The 23,696-nt window shown below is 37.1% G+C and overlaps 1 protein-coding gene across 1 annotated transcript in view; it reads left to right on the top strand.

Moving 5' to 3' along the window:
• The window catches only part of XRCC4 (X-ray repair cross complementing 4), a 167,572-nt gene that overhangs the window by 84,454 nt on the left and 59,422 nt on the right, over window positions 1-23,696 (top strand). The window contains exon 6 of the mRNA XM_062620000.1: window positions 12,609-12,753. Coding sequence (XP_062475984.1) covers window positions 12,609-12,753 — 145 coding nt within the window. The remainder of the gene's footprint in view (window positions 1-12,608; window positions 12,754-23,696) is intronic.

The following is a 23,696-nucleotide window of genomic DNA, read 5'->3' as shown; positions in this document are numbered from 1 at the left end:
AGTCATTTGCCATTCATCTTCACCATTACTCTTTAAAATTCCCCTGAATATTTTCCAGCTTGTCAATAACAGTGTGTTTAATAGATGATTCCAAGATGTAGGTTAAAGCTTCTGAAGCTTCTGAAGTTGGGCTCCTTCCTAAACTACATCTTCAGCTGTGGTCTGTTAGTGGTGAACTTTGCACATGTGTGCAGTCCAGCCATATCACGAGATGCTCTGCAGATATCCAGGGACCTGATGAGGGAAAACAGCCCAGCTCAGAATGCAAACACAGGTCTTGAGTCCTGTCATGAGTTTTATGATCCATTGAAAATAAATGATGAATCCAGTGCCTAAAGCAGCTGACAAGAAAGCTGGAAGGGGCTTTTGACAGGACAAGGGAGAATGGCTTTAACCTGACAGAGGGGAGAATGAGATGAGCCCTTAGGCAGAAGTTCTTCCCTGTGAGGGTGGTGAGGCCCTGGCACAGGCTGCAACCTGGTCTAGTGGAAGGTGTCCCTGCCTGTGGCAGGGGTTGGAACTGCATGGGCTTTAAGGTCCCTTCCAAAACAAACCAGTCTGGGATTCTATGATTCTGTGAATAAAAGTTAAAATTGTGCTATGTATGTGTGTTAGGGACTGCATTGTAAGTGTTTAATAGCATGTAAATAGAAGTTGTTATAGATTGAAATAGCCTCTTGATTCTGATTGAGACATGCTGATTGATGATTTTTTGTTCATTGTATATTAATCTCTTGTTCTGATCAGATTTCATGTTCATTGTTCAGTAAATGTTGTAATAAATATTAATGTATTGCTGCTCTCAAAGCACTTGAGATCTCTAAAGTTCTTTAAATATATTCTCAGAACCTCTTAGAGTAACCAAAATTACCTGTAGCATTTTCCACAGGAAAATTATCCTGTAATGTTGATTGAAATTGTGCCAGTGCATCTGCCTTAAAAATGTTAATGTCACGTCTGGCTGAGACACACGCACCTTCTATGTTCATCATTTCTGAATCCATTACAAAGACTTTTATGGCAGCTGTATACAAAGACATGCCATAATGACATCTTAAATGCTGTCTTTAACTTCACAGCATGTAAAGCCTTTTAGAAACACTGTATGAAAAAATCAGGTAGCTAACAGCAATTTGTGGATAATATTTATGGCATGTCTTTTATTTAGTGAAGGTTTTATATTGATTTCAATAGAAATAAATGGGTCCAGAAAGCTAAATAGAACTTTGTTCCTAGTGAGTGACATTTGAGTCCTAAGGTCAGGTTGTTTGTTTCACAGCAAATGTAGGAAAATGCACAGCCAGAGTTTGGAGGAGTACCAGATGCTTCTACAAAATTAAAATACACAATAGGATTTAAAGCATATTAAATTTGGAAAAAGTGTATATACATGCAAAAAGCACAATATGGATATTCTGAAAATCTCTTTGTAACAAGGTTTATGTTATTAAGAAAGGGCATCAAGCAGAGGAGGCCACGGAGACGCTGTGAGGGCTGGAGCAGCTCTGCTCTGGAGACAGGCTGAGAGAGCTGGGCTGGTTCAGCCTGGAGAAGGCTCCTTAAGGGCCAGGTTGGATGGGGCTTGGAGCAACCTGGTTGATGATTCTATGCAAGGATTCAGACTTTGTTATAATTCTGTCATGGCTGTATGTAGTCACTTTTTGGGAAATGACCTCCTTTTACCACTCACCACAATGCACTCAAAGTTTGATAAAGGCAGAAAGAGGAAAGGGGAATAGGTGGAAAATAGGGCAGTGCTGAAGCTTTCAGGCTTCACCCAAGATTTTTGGTAATCATTACTGGAGTTCAGAAAATGCTGGAGCAGCATTGGCTTTTCTGAGGGTGTCTCCTGGAGTCACATGTAGCATCCCAAATTTTCACTTCAGTATTCAAGACATTTGGGCAATGTTTTATTCTTTAAAAGGTTAACTTTAAATAAAAATTTTAAAAAAGGGAAAAAAAGGTCAAAGTTTTGATCCATGAGTGTCTAAATTTATTTTCTTAATTTCACAGTTTACAATATTGACATGACCTTTAATTCTGTCAGTAGTACTGTTTGTGTTAATTAGGCTTTATTCTCTCAACTGTTTTCTATCAACATTGATTGGAAGATTATAATAACATTTCATAATCATTCACATGCCCAAGGATCATATTGGCCATCCCGGTGACTCATTAGTAGGCTCTTAGATCCCAAGCTTATTTGTGACTGAGCCTTGCTTCACAAAACTGGCCTTTTCCTCATGCTGACCCACCCCAAGACTCACTGTTTCCTCCGCAGAGGATTAGCCTCCCTGCCCTTTCCATCCTTCAGAGTACCCACACACATGCACATGATTAGTGTCTACAGGAATAATAAGACCTCTTTACTGCCTTTAGTTTTACAGAGGTGCCTCTGTCTTTTGGACCTGGCTTGTGTGATCCTTTTCATTATCCAGATATTTTATAAAGTCGAGTAAACACCACTCATGGTTTGCACACAAGGAACCAAAGCATGGATATTCACCATGGTCAGTGTTAGGATCAGGAACAGATCCCATGTTCCCCTGAATGCAGTGCAGGACACTGCAGGTTGAATAACTTTGATCCTTAGAAAATTATTTGTAGTACGGAATGCTGAAAGGTTGTGGGGTTGGGAAAAAATTATTATAGAATCATAGTATCATAGAATAGTTAGGGTTAGAAAGGACCTTAAGATCATCTAGTTCCAACCCCCCTGCCTTGGGCAGGGACACCTCACACTAAACCATGTCACCCAAGGCTCTGTCCAACCCAGCCTTGAACACCGCCAGGGATGGAGCATTCACAGCTTGCCTGGGCAACCCATTCCAGTGCCTCACCACCCTAACAGGAAAGCATTTCCTCCTTATATCCAATCTAAACTTCCCCTGTTTAAGTTTTAACCCGTTACCCCTTATCCTGTCACTACAGTCTCTAATGAAGAGTCCCTCCCCAGCATCCCTATAGGCCCCCTTCAGATACTGGAAGGCTGCTATGAGGTCTCCACACAGCCTTCTCTTCTCCAGGCTGAACAGCCCCAACTTTCTCCGCCTATCTTCATACGGGAGGTGCTCCAGTCCCCTGATCATCCTCGTGGCCTCCTCTGGACTTGTTCCAACAGTTCCATGTCCTTTTTATGTTGAGGACACCAGAACTGCACACAATACTCCAAGTGAGGTCTCACCAGAGCAGAGTAGAAGGGCAGGATCACCTCCTTTGACCTGCTGGTCACGCTCCTTTTGATGCAGCCCAGGATATGGTTGGCTTTCTGGGCTGTGAGCACACACTGCCTGCTCATGTTCATTTTCTCATCAACCAACACCCCAAGTCCTTCTCCACAGGGCTGCTCTGAATCTTCTCTGCCCAACCTGTAGCTGTGCTTGAGATTGCTCCAACCCAGGTGTAGGATCTTGCACTTGTCATGGTTAAACTTCATAAGGTTGGCATCAGCCATCAGAATCATGGAATCCCAGGTTGGAAATGATCTCAAAGAACATGTGGTCCAACCTTTGCTGGCAAAACATCACCTATACTAGATGTCCGAGCACCCCATCCAGCTGAATCTTGTGTCCAATATTGGGGAACCCACCACTTCCCTGGGGAGATTATTCCAATGGCTGTTCTCACAGTGTAAAATTTTCCTCCCATGTCCAACTGGAATCATCCTGGGGAATAACTTGTGCCCATCACTCCTGGTCTTTTCCATATAACTCCTAGTAAAAAGGGAGTCTTCACCTTCTTTGTAGCCCCTTTAAATATTGGAACATGGTGACAGGTTTTCCCCTGAGCCTTCTTTGCTCAAGCCTGAGCAAACCCAGCTCTCTCAGCCTTTTCTCAAATGGCTGCTCAGGTATTGGAGCATTTCTGATCCTTCTCTGGACCCTTGTAAACACAATCCTGCACTACCACAAATTATGCAGTTGAGTTTCCAGCATTTGGGGATATCACAGGGGTTAGCAGTCCTTGTGCAGGGAAGAAGTTAAACTTTTGCTTATAGATTCCAGAAGATCCATGCTTACATACCCAAGTCTTACTTGAATAGAAGGTAACAAGTATTCCCTGGGAGCACGATGAAATTAAGTCATTTCACACTAATTGCAAAGCAGCCACCAATAACAGTGACATTTAATTACCACAACCACATACAGAATTGTGGAACTAGTGGGAAATGCATGTTAGTGACTTTCTGAGTAAGCAACCTTTGACTGCTTCCAGTGCTACTGTTAGTGATGTAGAACCACTATAAACTTCAGGAGATGCTTTATTTTCTTAATGCTTTCTCTGTATTTTTCCCTTGATGATGAGATTTTGAGTGATTAGGCTCTATCCAATCATTAATCACGAATGTTCATATGTAAGGACAGTTTAAATGTAGCTGTTTTGTGTTCCAAGGTTAAAATTGTGTATCTTTGTGAAGGACCACAGTGCTTGTGTCACTAGTTGTTTGAGTAAATGATTTTAAATCTTGAAATCTGTCTTCTTGTCTTTCAAACAAAACAGATAGGATCACAAGTTCATGTTCCTATATAAAGAAGTAGCAAAATAGCTTCTGATCTGCATGTGGTATTTGTTATACATTATTGTACTTGCTTACTAATATATGGTGAAATACAGGCAGGCAAAGTTCCCGTAAATAGATTTTTATTTTAGGTTTTTCTACCTGAAATGTTTGTTCAACCTAAAGTAGAAATACGTATACACTAAAAAACTGAATTTATATATCTTAAGACAGCTATGTCTTAAGACAGCTTAAAAGATACCACACAATAAAGTTGTTGTTAGAGGTTAGTAATTTATCCACCATTAAATGCCATCATTAAGAAAGCATACATTTTTGTGAGTTATTGCAGCCTGTGGCTTCTCGTGAAAGTTGTATTGATTTCATCAACAATTGTTTAATGGGGAAAGAATTCATTTTTGTGGCATAGGAGTCACAGCTGCAGCTATTTCAAATAGCTGCACACACTATGGTGTGACTTAAGGGCGCTGTGTAGGTTATGGCCTGAGTGCAGCTCATATTTGTTCTTTAATACTACCTTCGGCACAAAGAGACAAATCTCTAAAGATCATAATCTAAAGACTATCCGAGCACAAGGGTAACCCAGCTCTTTATCCAAATAAATAAAAAATAAATTAAAAAAATAATGAAAGGTTTTCACGTTCAAAGATCTTTTCAGTCACTGTTCTGTATTTCACCATCCAAGAGATTTTAAGTGAAGAAGTTAACACAGAAGTAGCTATACTTCTTACAAGTGCAAGCCCAAGAAGTTTGAGAAGTAACTCAAGTTACTAAAGTAAGCCCTGTTTCAAAGTGCTCATAAATAGCTATGCTACTTTATCTTCATGTTCTAAATAGCATTATAGGTGATGATTTTACATAAAGGTTAACAAAATAATCTGTTTCTGATTTTAAATCAGTGAGTTATATAATTACCATCACTTAAACCTTTCTTTAGGACTGGCTTTCAAACACCAGGCTCTACATCTATGGCCAGAGGTTAGACATAATCATAGCATCACAGACTGGTTTGGATTGGAAGGGACCTTAAAGCTCACCCATTCCAACCCCCTGACACAGGCAGGGATGCCTTCCACTAGGCCAGATTTCTTCAAGCCCTGTCCAACCTGGCCTTAAGCACCGAGTAAGATAATATAATAATACAAGATCATATAATAAGAACACTGATAATAAATAGTCTGATGCATAGGATCACCTCAGAGGTGATATTCTTGAAGGCCCACTACTGTCAGTGCCAGGGCCTAGATCAGCTGGATGGGCTTAGCGATTAAGTTGTAGACACCAGGAAAATCTACTAGAGCAAAAAAGATGCCAGTTGGAATTCCAGGCATGGGTATATATTTTACATGCCTGTTGATAAATTACTTTGGGCCCACTACCTCACATTGAATTGAAAGATGACAGCCAAAAAATATTTTCCAAAGCTTTCCTTGGCCTCATGTTTTCAATTCTTCTGTCTGTCTGTCTGTCTTGTTTAGTTTACTTAACCTGGATGCTGTTTAATGTCTCCAGGGGTTGCTTTTCAGAAGCCTCCTACCTCCACCCTGGGTGGTACAGATGATCCAAATAGGACATCCAGGGAATCTAGAGGATGACTCCAGCAAACAGTCACACCCGGGACCATGAGCTCATCTAAACCTTTTCAGAGGATGACTTGTTAAATGTTCGTGCTTGAACTCAGATGTGCTGGTATGCCAGACAGTGGAGCATCCAGCCGTGGTACACAAAACCTAGCCTCATTGGGGTTTCAGAAAAGATTTTAGAGTCAGAGATGGAAAAGGATTTCTGTAACTGCATGTAATAAATCTAGACCCTCAGTGGATCACTGGAAAGCTGGTACATGCTGTTGCTGAGCAGCATCACTAGACAACCACCAAAGCATCTGAGTTGCCAACATTGCCATTGCTTCTGTCAAGCACCCATAGAAAATAAAGCAGGGAAAGCAGCTTTAATTGTCAGAATGTTTCAGATACAAAAATTTCAATCTCTTAGCTTTCTCAGCCTCATAGGATCCTCTACCTGACCTGCATCAAGAAAGGCTTGAACATATCTGAAAGCTTGAACTGTAAGGCAGATACTAATATTTAGGGGCTGGGGACGCTGTAAATACATAGTATACGGTTGTATACTATGAGGATTTTCAAGATCGCTGGGTTACTGATAAACCATAACCTTTGACTGCATTTATAACCAGAGACTTCCTTCAAATTCTGAAGTTACTAAAGTACCTTTAGGAGCACACATTATTATGGGTTATTGAAAATTAGTATCTCATCTAATGAAGTACATATTGTTCATTGAAATACTCCATATCAAGCTATTTTGAAAAGAGGGATTTTTGTTAAAGGTAGTGGGTTCGATGACTAAAATGAATGAGCACCTTCAAAGCCCCTGCAGATATTTGTGAAAATGCATTCTTTTTTCTCCCCTCTGATATTTTGATGTATGAGAAGAGGCTATTTTTTCATGCTTCCTGACCAAACTTATTATTTGCTTGTCAAATTTACCCTGATTTTTATTTCTTTGCCATTCAGTTTCAGGACAATATGAACTGGTAACAGATGAGCACCTGGGCTGCCTCTAATAAATAAGCACTGAGAAGGAAATTGTATGTCAACTGCATTTTTATTATAACTTCATCGATTCTTAGCACCACAGCATGTTCTGTGTTGGAAGGGACCTTAAAGATAATCTAGTTTCAGCCCCTTGCCATGGGGAGGAACACTTGAAACAAGCTTTTTTAATTAAGGAAAAAAAAAAAAAGAGAATTGTATTTAAAAAGCCTTTGAAGAAGGGTGTCATTGGGAAAAGAATAGGCTTTGCAAATAGAAAAGTCTTCTTGTTAAGACTTAGATTGCTCTGTCAGTGATAAGACAGTCTTAACAGAGTGAAACGTGAACTGGATACAACTTACAGGTTTTGTATGTATCTAAATGGATTTGTATGGACTTTTTTGTGAAGTTGTTTTAAAATTTGTCTCCATAAACACTTTCCATGGAGATATTCTTTATAAAAATAAACCTCGTAACTAACTGACAGAGAATTTGGAGAACTGCCGTCTCAACTGCCTTAGGGCCCCCAAGGATTATGGTCCAGTAAACCCAAATTTATACAAAGAGTGAAATAAATAGAGCAGAACACAGGAAATGGAGAATGGTTCTTACTGTTTTCCTAAAATTAAAATAGTGGCATATTCCTGTTACTTTCACTAAAGGACATGCATGAAGTGCAAATACTGATATTTAATTTGGATCTCTGAGTGAACTAGATAGATCTATTTCTTACGAAAAATTACCTGATGATGGCCAGAATGTGTGTATGTACAGGGTAACTTCAGCATAGATAGAAGTGGTGTTTCCTAAATTGCCTGTCAAGAATGACTTAATCCTACTTTGCAGGATTGCCTACATTAGTGAGACACATTCATTTCCATACCTATTCATTTAGGAGACTCTCTGCTGAGAATGTCAAAGAGATGCTAATTATTATCATCTATGGTGATCCCTTAGGAATTACACTGAGATTGAGAAACCTTTTAATTACTAAAGTTACACTGTAGTCAAGGATTAAAGTGATGAGTTCTGCTTTCTTTCTTATTTTATTCTTTTTTCTTTCATGGCTTGGGGAGCAGCTGTCACAGGCAGCCCTGGTGTTCTGTAGGGGATGGTTTTGTGACTGCTTTGTCATCTTTCATTCTAGGTTTATCTGCTACCACTGTCGTGCAAGGGCAGAAGCAGGAGAGACAGTAATTGTGTATGCAGCCTGTTTTTTTCTTAAGGAAACCACCCTAGAAAAAATTGCAGGATCCTTAAGCAGGGGACCGATTTTAAGTTAAGTCATCTGCTTCATCAAAGAGAGACAGCAGAACTTGGAAGTTCAGTTGAGTAACTGTGGAGCCACACATGCTGCATGGAGTTAGGCAGAATTCAACTAGGAAATTCTGTTCCATTAACTGCACAGCTCTGACACAAATTTAGGGGACCTATGATAGCATTAATATCTGAAAATCTGGACAAATTTTCATATGTCCTTACTACTGTGTAGAAAAAGGAATCAGGTAAATTTCCATGCAGAACAGAAATTAAAATTGACAGATTTGTGTGCTGCTGTTGATAAAATATCTGGGGTAGGACATAACTTTAATTAAAGGCCAGTCCCTTTCTTGAGGATAAAATACCTGTATCCTTTATGAATATTTCCTGTTCCATTCCAATTAAAAAAAAAAAAAAACTTATATAAAACTGCAAAGTCTTTATTCTGAGCAAACCAAGTTTGCAGTGCTAAATGTTTGATTTGGTGGTACCTGCCAGAGATGTGAACATTTCTTGAATCCATTTAACATTGATGAATGGTTTTAAAATTATCCTCTTATGTCCTGATAAAACTGATAAAACACTGAACACAGTGTTCAAACATTTACCTTTTGCAACATTTCCTTTTCTGTAGTGACTGGTTAACCTAGAATCAGTCCTGTGCTATAACACAGAGACTGATCCCATAGGATCTGTGGCTGTAAGACTGTATTTGCAAAGGACATTTGCCATTCTAATGTAATTTAGCATCCTGAGGAATACAAACATTGAGAGAGAAAAAAAAAAACTTCATAAAGGGAAAAAAATGATCAGTATTTAAGATAACAAAACCCATGTGATACACTTGAAGATAGAAATATAAGGAAATAGGAACACTGATGTAGTCTTTTAACTAGAAATAGCAAGATTCACCTTCTGTTTTCACCTGTGTTGCGTTAAAAGTCAGCAATAAATCATTTGCAAAATGCTATTACAGTACATGGTTTTCATATGGACTTACACAGGACAGTGTAGTTAAGCAAGAGTAGCAGGTCTACCAGGTATTTTGGATGATAGGAATTAATTAAATACAAATGTTCAAGTTTGGGGATCCTTTGTTGCATCTTAAATATATACTAATAAGGTGAACAGAAGTGAAGTTATGTCTGTGACTGTGTTTCTCATAAAGTGCTACTTTTTTTCCTGCTTGCAGTACAGCCTTCACAAATTCAGACATTGTGAAGTTTGGTCATTGTAGGCAAACAGATTGCTGACATGTTGAATGCTTCCATTCATTTTCTGCTTGCTTTGCTCCTTGCATACTTTTTTTTAGGGCAAGGATGAACTTTTAGTAGTGGGTTTAGTCCTTTCTGAGAACAGAGAGAAGCTGGGTTCTGTTTTGTCAGTGAGTACAGCACTGTCATTAATAATTAGAAAAGTCAAGGAATTTTCATTACAGGTGATGATCTACAGAGAACGAAGGTGGTGTTTTTGTCAGACTGAAAAGTGAACATGATAGATTGGGAGGTATTTCTTTTATATTAATCGCTGTCTTTATATAAAAATGAAATAATGAAGAAGTCTATTTTAAAATATAACTGGACTGCCTATCTTTAGCCAAGATACAGAACTTGATCTTTAAATGTCTGTAGTTCTCAGAGATCATGATGTTTCATTAGTAGCATTAGTCTTTGATCTTAGCACAAATACTCTTTAAGTACTTGAACTGTGAATCTCTGTCTTGCCCTTATCAATCTTGTTTCTTGCAGTTATTCATCTGCAGATGATACATTATATATTTAGAACATTTCCATTTCTTGATCAACACTGTTGACATAGGTGGTATAATCAATTGACTTTCATCAAACTGTACTCTTGTCTCAATTTAAATTGGTACTATTCTTCACAAAGGTGTAACAAGCATTCATATTGTATTGCATAATATGAAAGTAAGAAATTCAATTTCATGGGAAGTCACGGAACTTTGCATCTTTAAAATGGTGATGAAACTCAGACAAAATTAAAAACTAGGTGTATGTTCAAGACTGTCTTTGTTTTTTCCAAATGATTTTATGTCAAGCAACGAATACTATTTTGCTGATGCTTTCTTTGGCTTTTTGTCAAGTACTGTAAATGAATTCATTAATAGGAGTTATTTTTGGGCAGCATTAGTGGGTGGTAGTTTAAAGTCTTAACGGTGATGCATTATACTTGACCTACTAGTGTATGCCATCTTTTCATTAGTAGTTCTAACCTAAGAGGTAGTTTGGCTTAAAAGAAAGAAACAGGTTGGATGGAGCTTTGAGTAACCTGGTCTAGTGGAAGGTGTCCCTGCCCATGGCCGGTGGTTGGAACTGGATGAACTTTAAGGTCCCTTCTGACCCAAATCAGTCTGCGATTCTATGATTATATGAAACAAAATGAAAAAAACCCAAGCCTGTGGTGATCAATCATTATTTATGAGCTAGTCAACTACTATTCAAGACAGTGTATCCTAGGCTGTCCAAATAAGAAGCCTTCTTCTTGGTATTATTAAAAGAAACATTCTCACAACTGTATTGCACAGGTTTATTTAATCATTTAGGTCAATATTTTTTATTCTACTCAGTTTTAATAAGTCATAAGAGCAACATTTGTTTTCATGGGAAAGATTAGATTGAGATGTTTAATAGAAAACTGACACCCTTTCCCAGCCTGAAGTTAGCACAACTGCAGTGTAATGGAAAGATGAACATTTCCATTTTTCTTCCTCTACCACCAGTCTCCCTCTGCCACCAGTGAGACTGTTGTAGATGGCAAACGGGATGTGCATCTAAACAGTAAGCAAGGCTGAGAACAAGGGCCATGAGAACTGTTGCATATTACACAAGCAGAAGCACAGAGACATTATTTAACAGCAGCATTTTGTAGGGTTTATGTATACAGCAGCTTCTGGTTCTGCTTTTTTGGCAAAAGCAGAGTGTGGGAAGAGAACAGCAACAAGAAAGATTAAAACTATGGTAGTAAAATTATTAAAGGTTTGACAGTGAACTATTTTATATGTATTGATTAATGCATATCAAGAGGGCAGACTTTAGGTAGTGATGCTGGAATATATAAAATAATATTAGTGTAAATGCTAGATATATAACATGCTACCAGTAAATAGTAACTAACAATCATGAACACATTTTCAAGATTTAGCACTGGAAGAGTATGCATAGCTAATTAAAGTTTGGTGTGGCGACTTGGGCTGTGATTTAACTGTTCTCAGCATTTACTACAGGCAATGTATCTTGTCTATACTGTGCTTTGAAATCTGTTAATTAGCTTGTGCCATGGAAATATGTCAGCTAATACCTGGCAAAGTCACCCTACACAGATCTGTATATCTGCAATGGTGTAGTGCACACTGGTAAAAGCTAAGAGACTCTTATATTAAGCTCATGCTTCACTGTAAGCAGTAGTTGCACTTGCTCTAGGGACCCTCTATTTACATATTTAATATTTATAGCCTATTTATTTAATTTTATAGCCTCTGTTTAATTTAAGAGTGTTCTTGGTCAGAAATGTGGGGTCTTTTTGAGAAACAGTGAAAATGTGACTTGTGGGTTGCATATTTTCTTCCTGTTTTATTTTCAGTAGCATAGATAACTGTGAAAGGAATGATGAAATAAGACCCATTATTTGCTTTCTGTGAAAACCTTTAATATTGAATCTCAAATTATGGTGTCTTTCATCCATGTGAAGATTAAACCTTCCTAAGACACACAGAAAGTAATAATCAGGAAGTTACCATAATAGCATCAGCCTCAGTCACTACATTATTATTTAATATTTTTCAGTTGAAATGAGTGCTGTTCTTTATCATTATCTTTAAAATTTAATGTAATTAATTTTTTTTTTTTTTTTTAAAGCAGGCATACCAGATAGAAACATGCTAGAGGATATTGATAGCGGGAATAAAAATGTCTACATATCTCCTGAGTGCATTAATAGCAAGGGAAGGGGGGGGTTTAGCTTAGGGAAGGATCTGGTTGTCCTGAAATCACCAGTATATTTCTGGTTTATAACTGCCCATCATTCTCTCCGCAGACTACAAAGAGGTGTTGAGGGAAACTTACCTTTCTAGTTTAAATTTTGTCTTTTTGAATTTCCCTTTATGACATCTGTTGGGTTTGACACCAACTGCTGTCAAATCAGAGTTCATCTTAGCAGTATAGAGATTTTAATAAAAATGAACAGAAAATGTTTTAAGAATACGTTGTTATACTTCATATTTAAGTTCTTATCAACTTTCATCTCTTTCGTTTTGGTAGTGCCAGAACGAAGGGATTCCCTTCTGGGTAGCCCAGATGTCATTGATACTGCTCCAAGAAGAAAGCAAAGACAAAGGACAGCTAAGCCTGATAGGACAGGATCTAAGATGGCTTCTCATCAGACAGAACTGTCAGCCAAGGAAAAGTAAGCAGTTTTCAAATATATTATTTTTATATATATATATATATACATATGCAGATGTCAGAGGGTTTGTGGTTTTGGTTTTTTGAGTGTTTTCTCATGCAGTTTCAAGTTTCAAGACCAAGTACGGTTGTGTTGTGTTCTGCATAGTCATTTACAGTCATTTTACCCAACTTTGAATAGATGTGAATGATTAAATTGTCAAGCCAAATGGCTGACTGATTTTAATGCACCTCTAAAGTGACAACAGTAAAATTATTTTCTTTAATTGTCTTGGATAACTTTAAGCAAATCGACTGAAGCCTACCGAACGGATGCTCTTTAGGCTACCATATAACACTGCAGGCAGAGAAGGACATATTTATAGCTAGTGTCAAACTAAGATGGACAGCTTCAGCTAAGTTGTGTCACTGAAAGTAGTGTTATTATGAGTGTCTTTTATCATGGCGGGTCAAACACAGGAACACTTTGTCTAGAGAGGTTGTGGACTCTCCATCTGTGGCAACATTCAAAACCCATCCTGCTCTGGTTGAGGAGAGAGGTTGGGCTGGGCAATCTCCAGACTTCCCTTCCAACCTCACTATCCTGTGATTCTGGCTTTGTAATTTCAGTGGAAATTAATTCACAATACAATTTTTAGTAGACCAGAATAGATTTCTTTTGAAAATAAGATCAGTGGGGAGAAAAAAGAATTCAGTATTAAACACAAGGAGAGCAGAACTTATAGCACTTAACAAAAGATATTAGATCTCCCTGGATATCTGTAGCATTAAAAAAAAAAACAAACTGTAATAATTACCATTTTGCTAAAGTTTTACAGTATTATGTTACTTCTTAGCAAAAAATTACTAATTCAAGCAAACCACCCAGCCTGCTAGGGCAGCGGGGAGTTGGGCAGGAAGTTAACCTCTAAATGCCTTCACCTATGGAAATGCTCCACCACAAATATGGGAGATGTACAGCCCTTGAATGCATGTCATGCTTTCTGTTTGACAGGAGGATCAAATGACAGATTGTGATCACATTTGCAAGTGCACTAATGAATACTTATTTCTGAGCTTTCCTGCACAGACCTGCAGAAAAATTTGCTTCTTTGCTCATAAAGACTATGCTATCACATAAAATTGTATCCCACTGTTCTTGCTTTGACAAATTAAAGCTTATTTAGAACTATTTTTCATTTGTTAGTTTTGCTGACAACATTAGTGCTTCTTTCATGTTTGCCAGGCAGTGAAAGAGCAATTACAAACCAAACATTAAGAGCCTAATGCTGCCTTTATATTGCTGCATCTTAAGTCAATTGATACAAGATCCTAAATCAGAAAAAAAAAAAAAAAGCCTCTTTACTGAAGGAGAGCATCTAAGTTTTTATTTTCTTTTTGTCTTTCAGATCTTTTTTTTTGAAAATACAGTGGTTTTCAACACAGTCTTTGTTATCACATAATAGGAAATATTTCTTAATCTTTATGTATTTCTCCCAAGATTTTGGAGTGTGGTAAGAAAGTACTGCTTATGCTTAGAGTTAAAAGCATCTAAAGTAGATACTGAGTCATGAAAAAACAAAGGATTCCATTTCCATGAATACTTTAGGTTTATGGATGTTGAGGCTAGTTGTGTGGAAATAATCTAGTCCTTTGGAATGAAAATATATTAGATGTGCCAAAGAACACTGAGAAGAATGCAAATAAAAATCTGTTTAACATAGAAATTAGAGCAAAAGTAGTACTGGCTTTCTCATGCTTTGTGTGTGAATGCAGTGTTAGGAGAAGGAATTGATTTGCATTTATCTATATAGACAACTACTATTACTGTGACAATTTATGCAAGCGCTAATTTTTCATTTTTAATGACACCTGGAAGCATGCCCTGGATAATATTTAGCTTAGTTCTCAGGAAAGAACTGAACTAGGATTTGTGAAACAGGGTTTGCTGAATGAACTGTTTAATTATTTGCTGAGATAAAGATGTCCTTTAGGTAAAGCAGAAATTCAGAATAATTAGTTGGTCAATGAACTGCCAATATTTGGGTTTTTCCAGCTCTCTAGCAGGTTGTTTTTCAAATCTGAACTACCCAATGAAAAGAAATGCTTCTTTAGGCAGACAGATGTTACTTAAAGCAGATAGCAGTTAACCTGTGGGTTGCAATTTGCACATTTTTGAAGTGTGACAAAGGATGCTTCTTATAGTTCGAAACATGATTGAGTCAGGAAGTAAAATAAAATTACTCTGATTCCAGGAAACTGTGATGGTATTGGTAAAGCTTTAACTGTAACTTAATATCTGGCAGTTTCCTAAGGTGCAAAGCAGAGATAATATGTAAGTCAAGATGCAAATTCTACTTTTTGTGATTTGCATTTCATACTTGGAGGAGAAAAATTAATAAAAGCAATCCCAATCCACAGTTAGAAATTAAGTTTACTGATGCATTACCCAAATCTCTGATGGGACTATATATGAATAACACTATTAGCTATGTAGAATATGAATTCAATATAAAGGCTTAAGCTTATGGTCTGTCAGCCTGAATGCCATGAATAATTGGATATTTCTATAGTAACTTCACTTTAAAAGTATTGGAACCTATTTGAGAGAAGATAGTACTTACTGAAGCTGACAGTTTTTTTAATGTAATTTTATAAATTAAGCATAGTCCTTGAATACAGAATACTGTATGTACAGTATAGTATGTGTAGCTTGCACAATCTGTAGTCGTAGAGTACTGTGGAAGTCAGCCAGTACTGGGGTCTGTATAACTAAAACAAAAGTAAATCAGCAAAGCTTCCTTTCTAGTACAGCCTGCAACTATCACTTTGTTTCCACAAGGAAAAATCTATCTTTCTGCTTTGGTTTATCAAAATTGTTTTTATTCAAAGAAGTAAAAAGCCAAAACCTTTTTTTTTTTCCTGTCATTTCTTACTAATAAAGGATCTAGTGTTTTAGTCTTCATTCATGCCTTTAATTCAATTAACTGAGAATTAATAGGTATTATTTGCTTGCCTTTTATATAAAGAAATGTGTTTACAACAAGCACTGTGACTCTGACTTATTCTGCATATCAAAATCTTCAGTTTTGTATGTATAAGCCTAGATTTGTACATTTGACGGTTTTTCATTGTTTGGGATTTTTTTTTTTTTTAATTTAAATTTGACTTTACTTGATTGATAATTCCTGATTGGTAAAACTGAGTGACTGTCAGAATCAGCTCTACATGTAAACTGAAGAAAAAGGTGCTTTCCCTTAGCTTCAGTGTGTTTGATTTTGCTGAAATACTGAGATGCAGTCGTAGCCTCACTGAATTTAATAGGATGTTTGCCACTAGTAGTTTAAATCTTTCTTTTCAACACATGAATGCTACTTTTCCAGAGAGCTCAAAGTGTTCAACATATAGTTGGCAGTCCTCATAAACATCTGTATGAAGTAAAAGAAAAATCACACAACCCACCGCATTTGAATGCTGTCGTCTCTTTAAGTTTTTCTCTCACCTCTTTATTTCCTATAGACTTTGTACATATATATAATTTATTCTAAAAGAAAGCTTTTAGCATTATATTCTAATATGATAGTAAGCTGGACTTGCCTTTCTTTTGATAACCTTCCACCCCTTCCAAAGCACTGAAAGCCTGTGGTATGCCAGGATTACCCTGGGGATCATCTCTCTGCATTTGTTTAATTTATTGCTTGTGGTTCTTATTATTAAAGCCCTCATGCAAGGTTTGTTTAAAATGTGGCTTGCCACCACCGGTGATTCAAGTAGCAAAAAAGATAGATTTGTCCTGGAATTTGGCATTGTCAGAAGGTTACTCACAGACATTGACATTATATCTCAGACAAGTAATTCTTTTTCGTAAAGGTTTAAACAAGTGAAATTTGGATTCCATTGAAAATGATACAATAACCTTCCATGGCCCAGAGGGGGTATAAAGTTTATACCACAGTTACTCCCTTTTGAAAAGAGATATATATGTGAGTTCATGCTGACCTGTAACTTTTTTATTCGTTAAGTGTATTTAATACAATTGGAGAGAACTTGCAGATCCTTTCCTGGTGTGACAAAACTCTATGATCACTGGTGTATCAGTGAGTCAATGTAATGTCTATGTCCAGGACTGATAAGTTCATTCCTGCCATAATAAATGTATGCAATACAATGTTTAGGAACTTTTTATACTTAACTCATTACGGCTGAAATGTAAACAGGGTAAGAAGTATCTTAGAAGTGGACAGTTGGGTTCACTGGAGAGACTGAAAAAAATTTTAATTAAGTCTTTTGTGTTTCATATCTATGTTGTGTGACTTGTGGCTGTACAAAAATGGGTGTTGTCAGAAGAAAAAAGGATAAAAGCCTTCGACTAAAATTCATAACAGTATTTGCAGTAAGAAGTTGCAAAAAAGTTGAGTATACAACTGGGAAGACTAAGGCAGATATAAATACAACACAGTGCAGTTGCTTTTCTTGTGGCGGCACCCTGGCTTTCTTTGAACGAGTGTTTTTAACTGAGTAGCAGATAATTAGCCCTCCACCATCCATGTTGGAAGGGATGATTTATTTCCATGGGAAGTGCAAGGAATTGGTACCTGCAATCAACATTGCTCCTGACTCCCCAGGGAAAGATGGGAAAATATGAAGGCTGATAGCCCAGGGCAGGGAAAAATGAACGTAATTTGCTGAGCTCTGAGACTGCAATTTCTCCTGGGCAAAGTCACTCAGCTCTCTAGTCTGTAGCCAATCACCAATTCTTGTCACTAATAATAACCTAATAATTGACTGCTGATGGAAAAGTTATTACTCAGGAAGACTGACAGGGCCCTATCCCATGTTTTCTCAGGGCATATTCTTTAAAGCAGAATTTTATCGCTGTGACAATTCTGGTGAGATATATGCCTCAAATGATTAATTTATAATGTATCTCATTGAAACTGGTAGCTGTTATAAGAGGATCATTTAAAAAATTAAAACTGTATCTTCTTCCGTTACCTTTCTGGCAAATAATGGTTGGATTTTTTTTCTGACAAAGTTCTTACACTGGAATGACGTTTGAACTATATTTTCTACTTTAAGCCTCTCATGTCAGTTGTAGGTTGGTACAGTTTAATTTATCACACTATATGTTAGTTTTGTTAAATACTGTGGTCTTGGCTGGGGTATGTGGGAGGCAAAAGAATTGCTCCTCAACAGTAAATTACAGTAAGGAGGAGGAAAGATTGAGTGTAGTTGAGCTAACCGGCAGTGCTGGAATATTTGTTAGCTTTTGCTGGAGACCAACATACATTATTTTCAGCCTTTTACGGGGAGGATGGGCAGTAAGAGAGGGAGGTTGCATTAAAAACAACAAAGAAGGGAATATTTAGAATTCCTTGGTCAACCTTGTGATTCCCGTGTGGTAGCAAACATGCACTCTCTTTCTGAACGCTCCTGTAAAGGGCTTTTGGTGATGGTGTCAATTAAACCTCCATTTCCTAAAGCAGCTCTTCAGACAGAATTATTTTCACATTATTGTTAATAGGAAAAAGCAGGTAATGTAGATGTCTGGGGTCTTGATTATACACATTGGCAGGAGATTAAACCTCAACTGATGGAAAGCCGAAGTAACCATGCTTGCCAGCTTAGTCCTGATGTCAAAGATAGACAGCATGAAGAGAATGAGATGAAAGCTTAACTATATTAATGAGATAAAGCTGCCTCAAATATCTGTTTTTATTGTTCATTAGACTGATCATAAAGTAGGTATTTTTTACTGGATTAAATTAGAATATTCCATATATCACAACATATATTGTGCAGAGCAATAATTCCTGAACTCATTATGGACCCCATAAAATGCTTTGTGACACAAAAATACACCAAAACTCAGTATTTAAGAACTGATTTCATGAACACTTGCAAATTCTTCTGCTCCACTGAGGTGATTTGTCGGCTTCTGCTCAGTTCAGTGTGCTGTTCAAAGGTCAGATTCACTACATGATGCTATTAATCTTCTTATTTTTATTTGTATTTGCCCTTTTCTGCACTTTTTACCAATGAATTATCCTTTCATCCTTCCTCTGCTCCCCAGAAGTGTCCCTTCTCATCAAAGCAGTGCTGAAAAGCTATCATTTAGAATTAACAATACTTTTCAATTTCTTTATGCTAAAATAAGCAATTAATTCTGTTTAAACCCCACAGAACTATATCCATGGAACTTGTCTGTTCCAAAGTCACTGTTTTTACAATAGTGAAGGCTGTGTCTAGATTGACTGTTTTCACCTGCTTAATTTCACTGTTTCCTGCTAAGTGTGAAGACCTACATCCAGCTAGTAAGAAATATTATAGCAGACTTCAGTGACGTGCTGAACCTACCATATATAATATATAATGCAGAGTACATTCAGTTTCCATGGTTTTCTCTCCATCTCCATGTATGTGTTTTATGGCAAGTTCATTAAATTTTCTGTTTTATAGTTGTCAAGGGTGCTGTTGAAACTAAGAAGCAGAACATTTTCCATTCTACAGTGCTTGAAATCAAGTGCAAAACCATGGGAAAACCAAGGAGAAACAGGCTCCAAGTAAACAGACTTGCCCTGAGTTTTGTTTTAATCCTCTACCTTATGCCTCACGAAGCAAGTTGATCCTTCAAAAAAACTTGGAGGAGGAGCAAGAAAAGGTCTAGCGGGTACAGAAGAGAGTGAGGGATGACAGTAGACACATTGCTAAGCAGTTAGATGAGAGGGAACAGGGTGAGAGCCCATGATTTGTGCATTTTTTTCCTGTTTATCACTTACGTATGTTTCCCCAAAGCAGTACATTGAGCACTTGAAGTCCATGACAGTGGATTTTCAATAATACGTAGACCATTCCCAAGTCTGGTCCGTATGGATAAATATTCATAAATTTATACACTGTGACTAGTACATACGGTATGAGCAAATGCACTTTCATGGTTGGTTGAGAGGACTCATCTGTTTCTGTCAGCTAGCATCAGGATTCAGCATGACATTAATCAGTATCCTTTTTGATGAGTTCTGCCATCTGTGGGAGGGTATATGACGCATTCTTATGTATCAGTCTAAAAACTTGTAGAGTAAGAGAAAAAGGGTTGGGCAAATTTCACATTGTGTCTCTCAAAGTAATTTAACTACCCTTTCAGTCTCCTTGAACATAAATAAAAACAAGAGCTTATTAGAAGCTCTAGGAGGTACAGAATTAGATTAATACAATCCTTGTTTACGTAGAATATTGATGGAGGACTTCCTTGATTATTTAATAACACTTAAAAAAAAAAACCTTTAGTTTGTTCAGCTATCAAACCATTCCTAAAATTTTCATCTAGCTATTGCAAGCTTGTACCTATGAACAGTAATTTAAAAATTAATTACATGCTTGTATTTTTCTTCAGATTGTTAACTGTATAGCAACTGTTGAAAGTGGACTTCACATAAAACTGAAGGAAAATGTTCAGTATTCAAAAATGATCAATGAAGGAGACATTATTGTAATGAATGTTAAGTATCAGAAGTGAGATAAAATAAAAGGCTCTTCAAAATGAACTCAATGATTCAAAAGACATCAAGTGCTAAGGTGAATTCAAGTCTCACAGCAGTATAGCCATTGACATCAACATTTCATCCTGTATGTTTAGAATAATACAGTAATAATGACTAAAACTGAGGAAAAGGGACAAATGTGCACTTAACCACTACTATTTGATAAAGGTAAGTTTCATTCTAGGATTCATTCTAGAAATAGATGAATTTTCTAATGGGCTTCATGAAAAGCTAATAATTAATTACTCATCAGTATAGAAATAAATGTTTTGTATATCACTTCTACCATTTATATTGGTATCAGAAAGAGAATTTGACATCAGAGACCCACCTATTACATTAAAAGATGGTACCATCTAGCCATATGTTTCTCTAGAAAAGGCAGAGAATATACTTGAGAGAAGAATTTGTGAGGTTGTTGAAAAAGGTGGTGATTGTAGAAAAATTTTGAAAGAAATTTGATTGAGGTTTTAGAACATCTAATCACAGAGAGTACATCAATGAATTTAGCAGTAGTTTGGGAGAAAGATCAATTTTTTTTTCCCCCATATTAAGAAGTTAGCCACATACTCTTTAAAATTATCAGGCCACAGGAAGAAAACTGTTATCAACATTAATTCTCTGCAATTTGCTCAATCTACTCTCCAGATTCCTAAGCCATACTTTAGAATATTTTCACAAAGGTTATTTATTGCTCAGAGAGGAATATGGCACATTATTCATCACTTCAACGTTCCAGGGCAATTTGCTGAACTTTGAAGTTGCACAAGTGTAAAACTGAAGTAAAGTGATGATAAATCATGTCATTTAGTTTCTAATGGTGATGGGAACCATCTAGACTATTATTGCTTTCCCTCCTTGGAGTTTCTCCCTGGGTAACTATTAAACTACCTAAACAGAATTCTGCTTTTACTAAAATATCCTAAAGAAAAATATATTTTTGTGAAGAAACTCTTCAAGCCTTTAGGTTAAAATACACCACTAAATGCTAAAACATTTTTCCAAATAGTATAACTACTGGGTTTGCTGTTGTTAACAAATAGAGAATTACTTTTCTGCTCAGGAGCTGTATCATTTTGAGCTGTACTGAAACATTTGTTCAGAAGGAATCCCTCAGTATGTAAATAGACCCTTTTAGTTATTTATCTGTGTAGCTACAGCATTGCCTGAAGATGTTTGGTCAGGGAAAAAAAAAAAAAATAAACCAACAGATTATACCCGGTTGTGTTGATAAAAAAGTGATAGACTCTGAACAGCTATTTCAGGTAAAGTAAAACCAGATTTGAAAACACAAACAGAAGATCTCCAAATACAAATAAAATATCATCAGGATATGACGAGTTCCCTGTTGGCTCTTTAACAGATACTTTGTGAGCTCCAGATTCAAAGTTTTTAAAAAAGCCAAAGCATCAATCAACTTTACTCAGAGTGATCCCCAAGCTAGTGTAAGCAAAATTTAAAAACCAGTATCCCCCAACCAGCGATAATGATGTGGGAGAGAAGCAGGGTAAAGAACAAGAGCAGAAGGATGCAAATCAGTTTCTACATCATATGCCAAGTTTGTGCAACTTGCCATCAGGGTACACAGTCTATTTCCCAAAGCTGGAAGCAACAGTGGTTAGGTTGACCAACAAGCCACTGAGGAGCGATGTCCTGTTTGCCCCTTTAAGTAGGTGGTTGCTGATTAGTCTAAACACAGATAGTACTTACTAAGCTATGGGCTTAGGTTTAGCTCTACTAGCCAAACAAGCAGCATGACCACAGCTGTTACGATATGCTTAAAGTTGCACCACATTGGTTTTATCATAGGATCACAGAGTGTTTTGTGTTGGAAGGGACCCTGAAGCTCATCCGATTCCAATCCCCTGCCACGGGCAAGGGACACCTTCCACTAGACCAGGTTGCTCCAAGGCCCATTCAGCCTGGTCTTGAACACTGCTAGGGATGGGGTTTTGTCCTATTAGCACCTTGGTTGGGTGGCGGCTGAAAGCACACAAGTGGGAAGGTAATCACAGACTCATGGAATCATAGAATAGTTTGGGTTGGAAGGGACCTTCAAAGGTCATCTTCACCTAGATCAGGTTGCTCAGAATCATATCCAGCCTGACCTTGAATATCTCCAGAGTCTTCCCTTCTCCAGGCTGAACAACCCCAACTCTCTCAGCCTTCCCTCAAAGAAGAGGTGCTCCATGGACATGTTTTTTTTGCAGTAGGAGAGTGAAGAAATCAGAAACATTATGGACACAGCAGGAGACTTTAAAAAATTATATGAAGGCACTGAAATAAATAGGGCTGGGATTTGTAAGAGCTGGAGGGGGTGTAGCAATGTGGGATTTAGTGAACAGAGGGATGTAGTTTTGCCCAACTGAGTCTTTATTCACTCTTTTGTAAAAGAACCCTCAGTCTTCTATTTGTCTTCCTACTTTCTCTTGTCCAGCATAACACTTGAGAGGCATATAACGATGGCCTTCTACATGCCTGATATGCATCTACACCTTTTTTGCTCTAAATAGTACCAAATCAACCATCACATCTTAAGATAAAATTATGAATGCTTATTAAGACTGTTTATTCAGTATGATTTGATGCAGGATGTTGCCAGAGGCCACAGTCCCAGGTTCACAGTGTTTCTAATGAAATTATTTGCAAAGTTGACATGTTTCTGGTGCTGTTATAACCTTTTCTTAGGCTAGATTTAAAAAAAAGTCAGGGTTTCATGTTACCCTAAGATGGTGCTTGCCAGACACACCTTTTTTTTTCACGGTTTCTTGCACACCACTCCCAGTTCTGCACTGACTCCTTTGTTCTGACTTGTTCTCCTTTTGCCAAGCTAAAAAGCTACAACTTATTTCTCTATTGCTTCTACCCTTCCCATTGCTGAGATCCCTTTGCAAAACCAGCTTACATATAGATAGGCCATATTGTATATGGTGATGTGTGTCATTGGCCTGAATATCTTCTGATGTTAGCACTTTAAAGACTATTTTTATCTAACAAGATAAAGAAATTACCTGCCTTTTTTGAGCATTAAAAGTGCTTGTCAGATGCTTTGAAAGTTAACCCAACTTTCAAATCAGTGACAAATCTCCTTTAAGAATAAATTTAAGCCACAGAGTGTTTGACAATTTTCCAGACACCATTTGCGTTTAATGATACCGAAGGATAAATTTCTATTCAATAGAGAAATATGCAAGTGAAATAAAATGATAATTTGAGGCATATTTGTGTTAGTAAAGTTCAATATCAGTTTTTATATATGTTAAACAGGCTTAACTTTTATTGGCCAGATAAGTTTGCACATTCTATGCATCCCTTCAAATCCTGAATCTAAGCTGCGTGTTCATATTTTTGTTTCATATCTTCACTTTTTTATTTGGCATTCCTGTCTTCAGTAATATTTAAGCACAGTATTTAGTTTTAAAAC

This window comes from Pezoporus occidentalis, unplaced genomic scaffold (assembly GCF_034315485.1).
Source record: "Pezoporus occidentalis ecotype Australia unplaced genomic scaffold, CSIRO_AGI_Poc_V1 ctg218, whole genome shotgun sequence".
Classification (NCBI taxonomy): domain Eukaryota; kingdom Metazoa; phylum Chordata; class Aves; order Psittaciformes; family Psittacidae; genus Pezoporus; species Pezoporus occidentalis.
The sequence above is the reverse complement of the archived record's forward strand: the minus strand, read 5'-3'. Positions and strand labels throughout refer to the sequence as shown.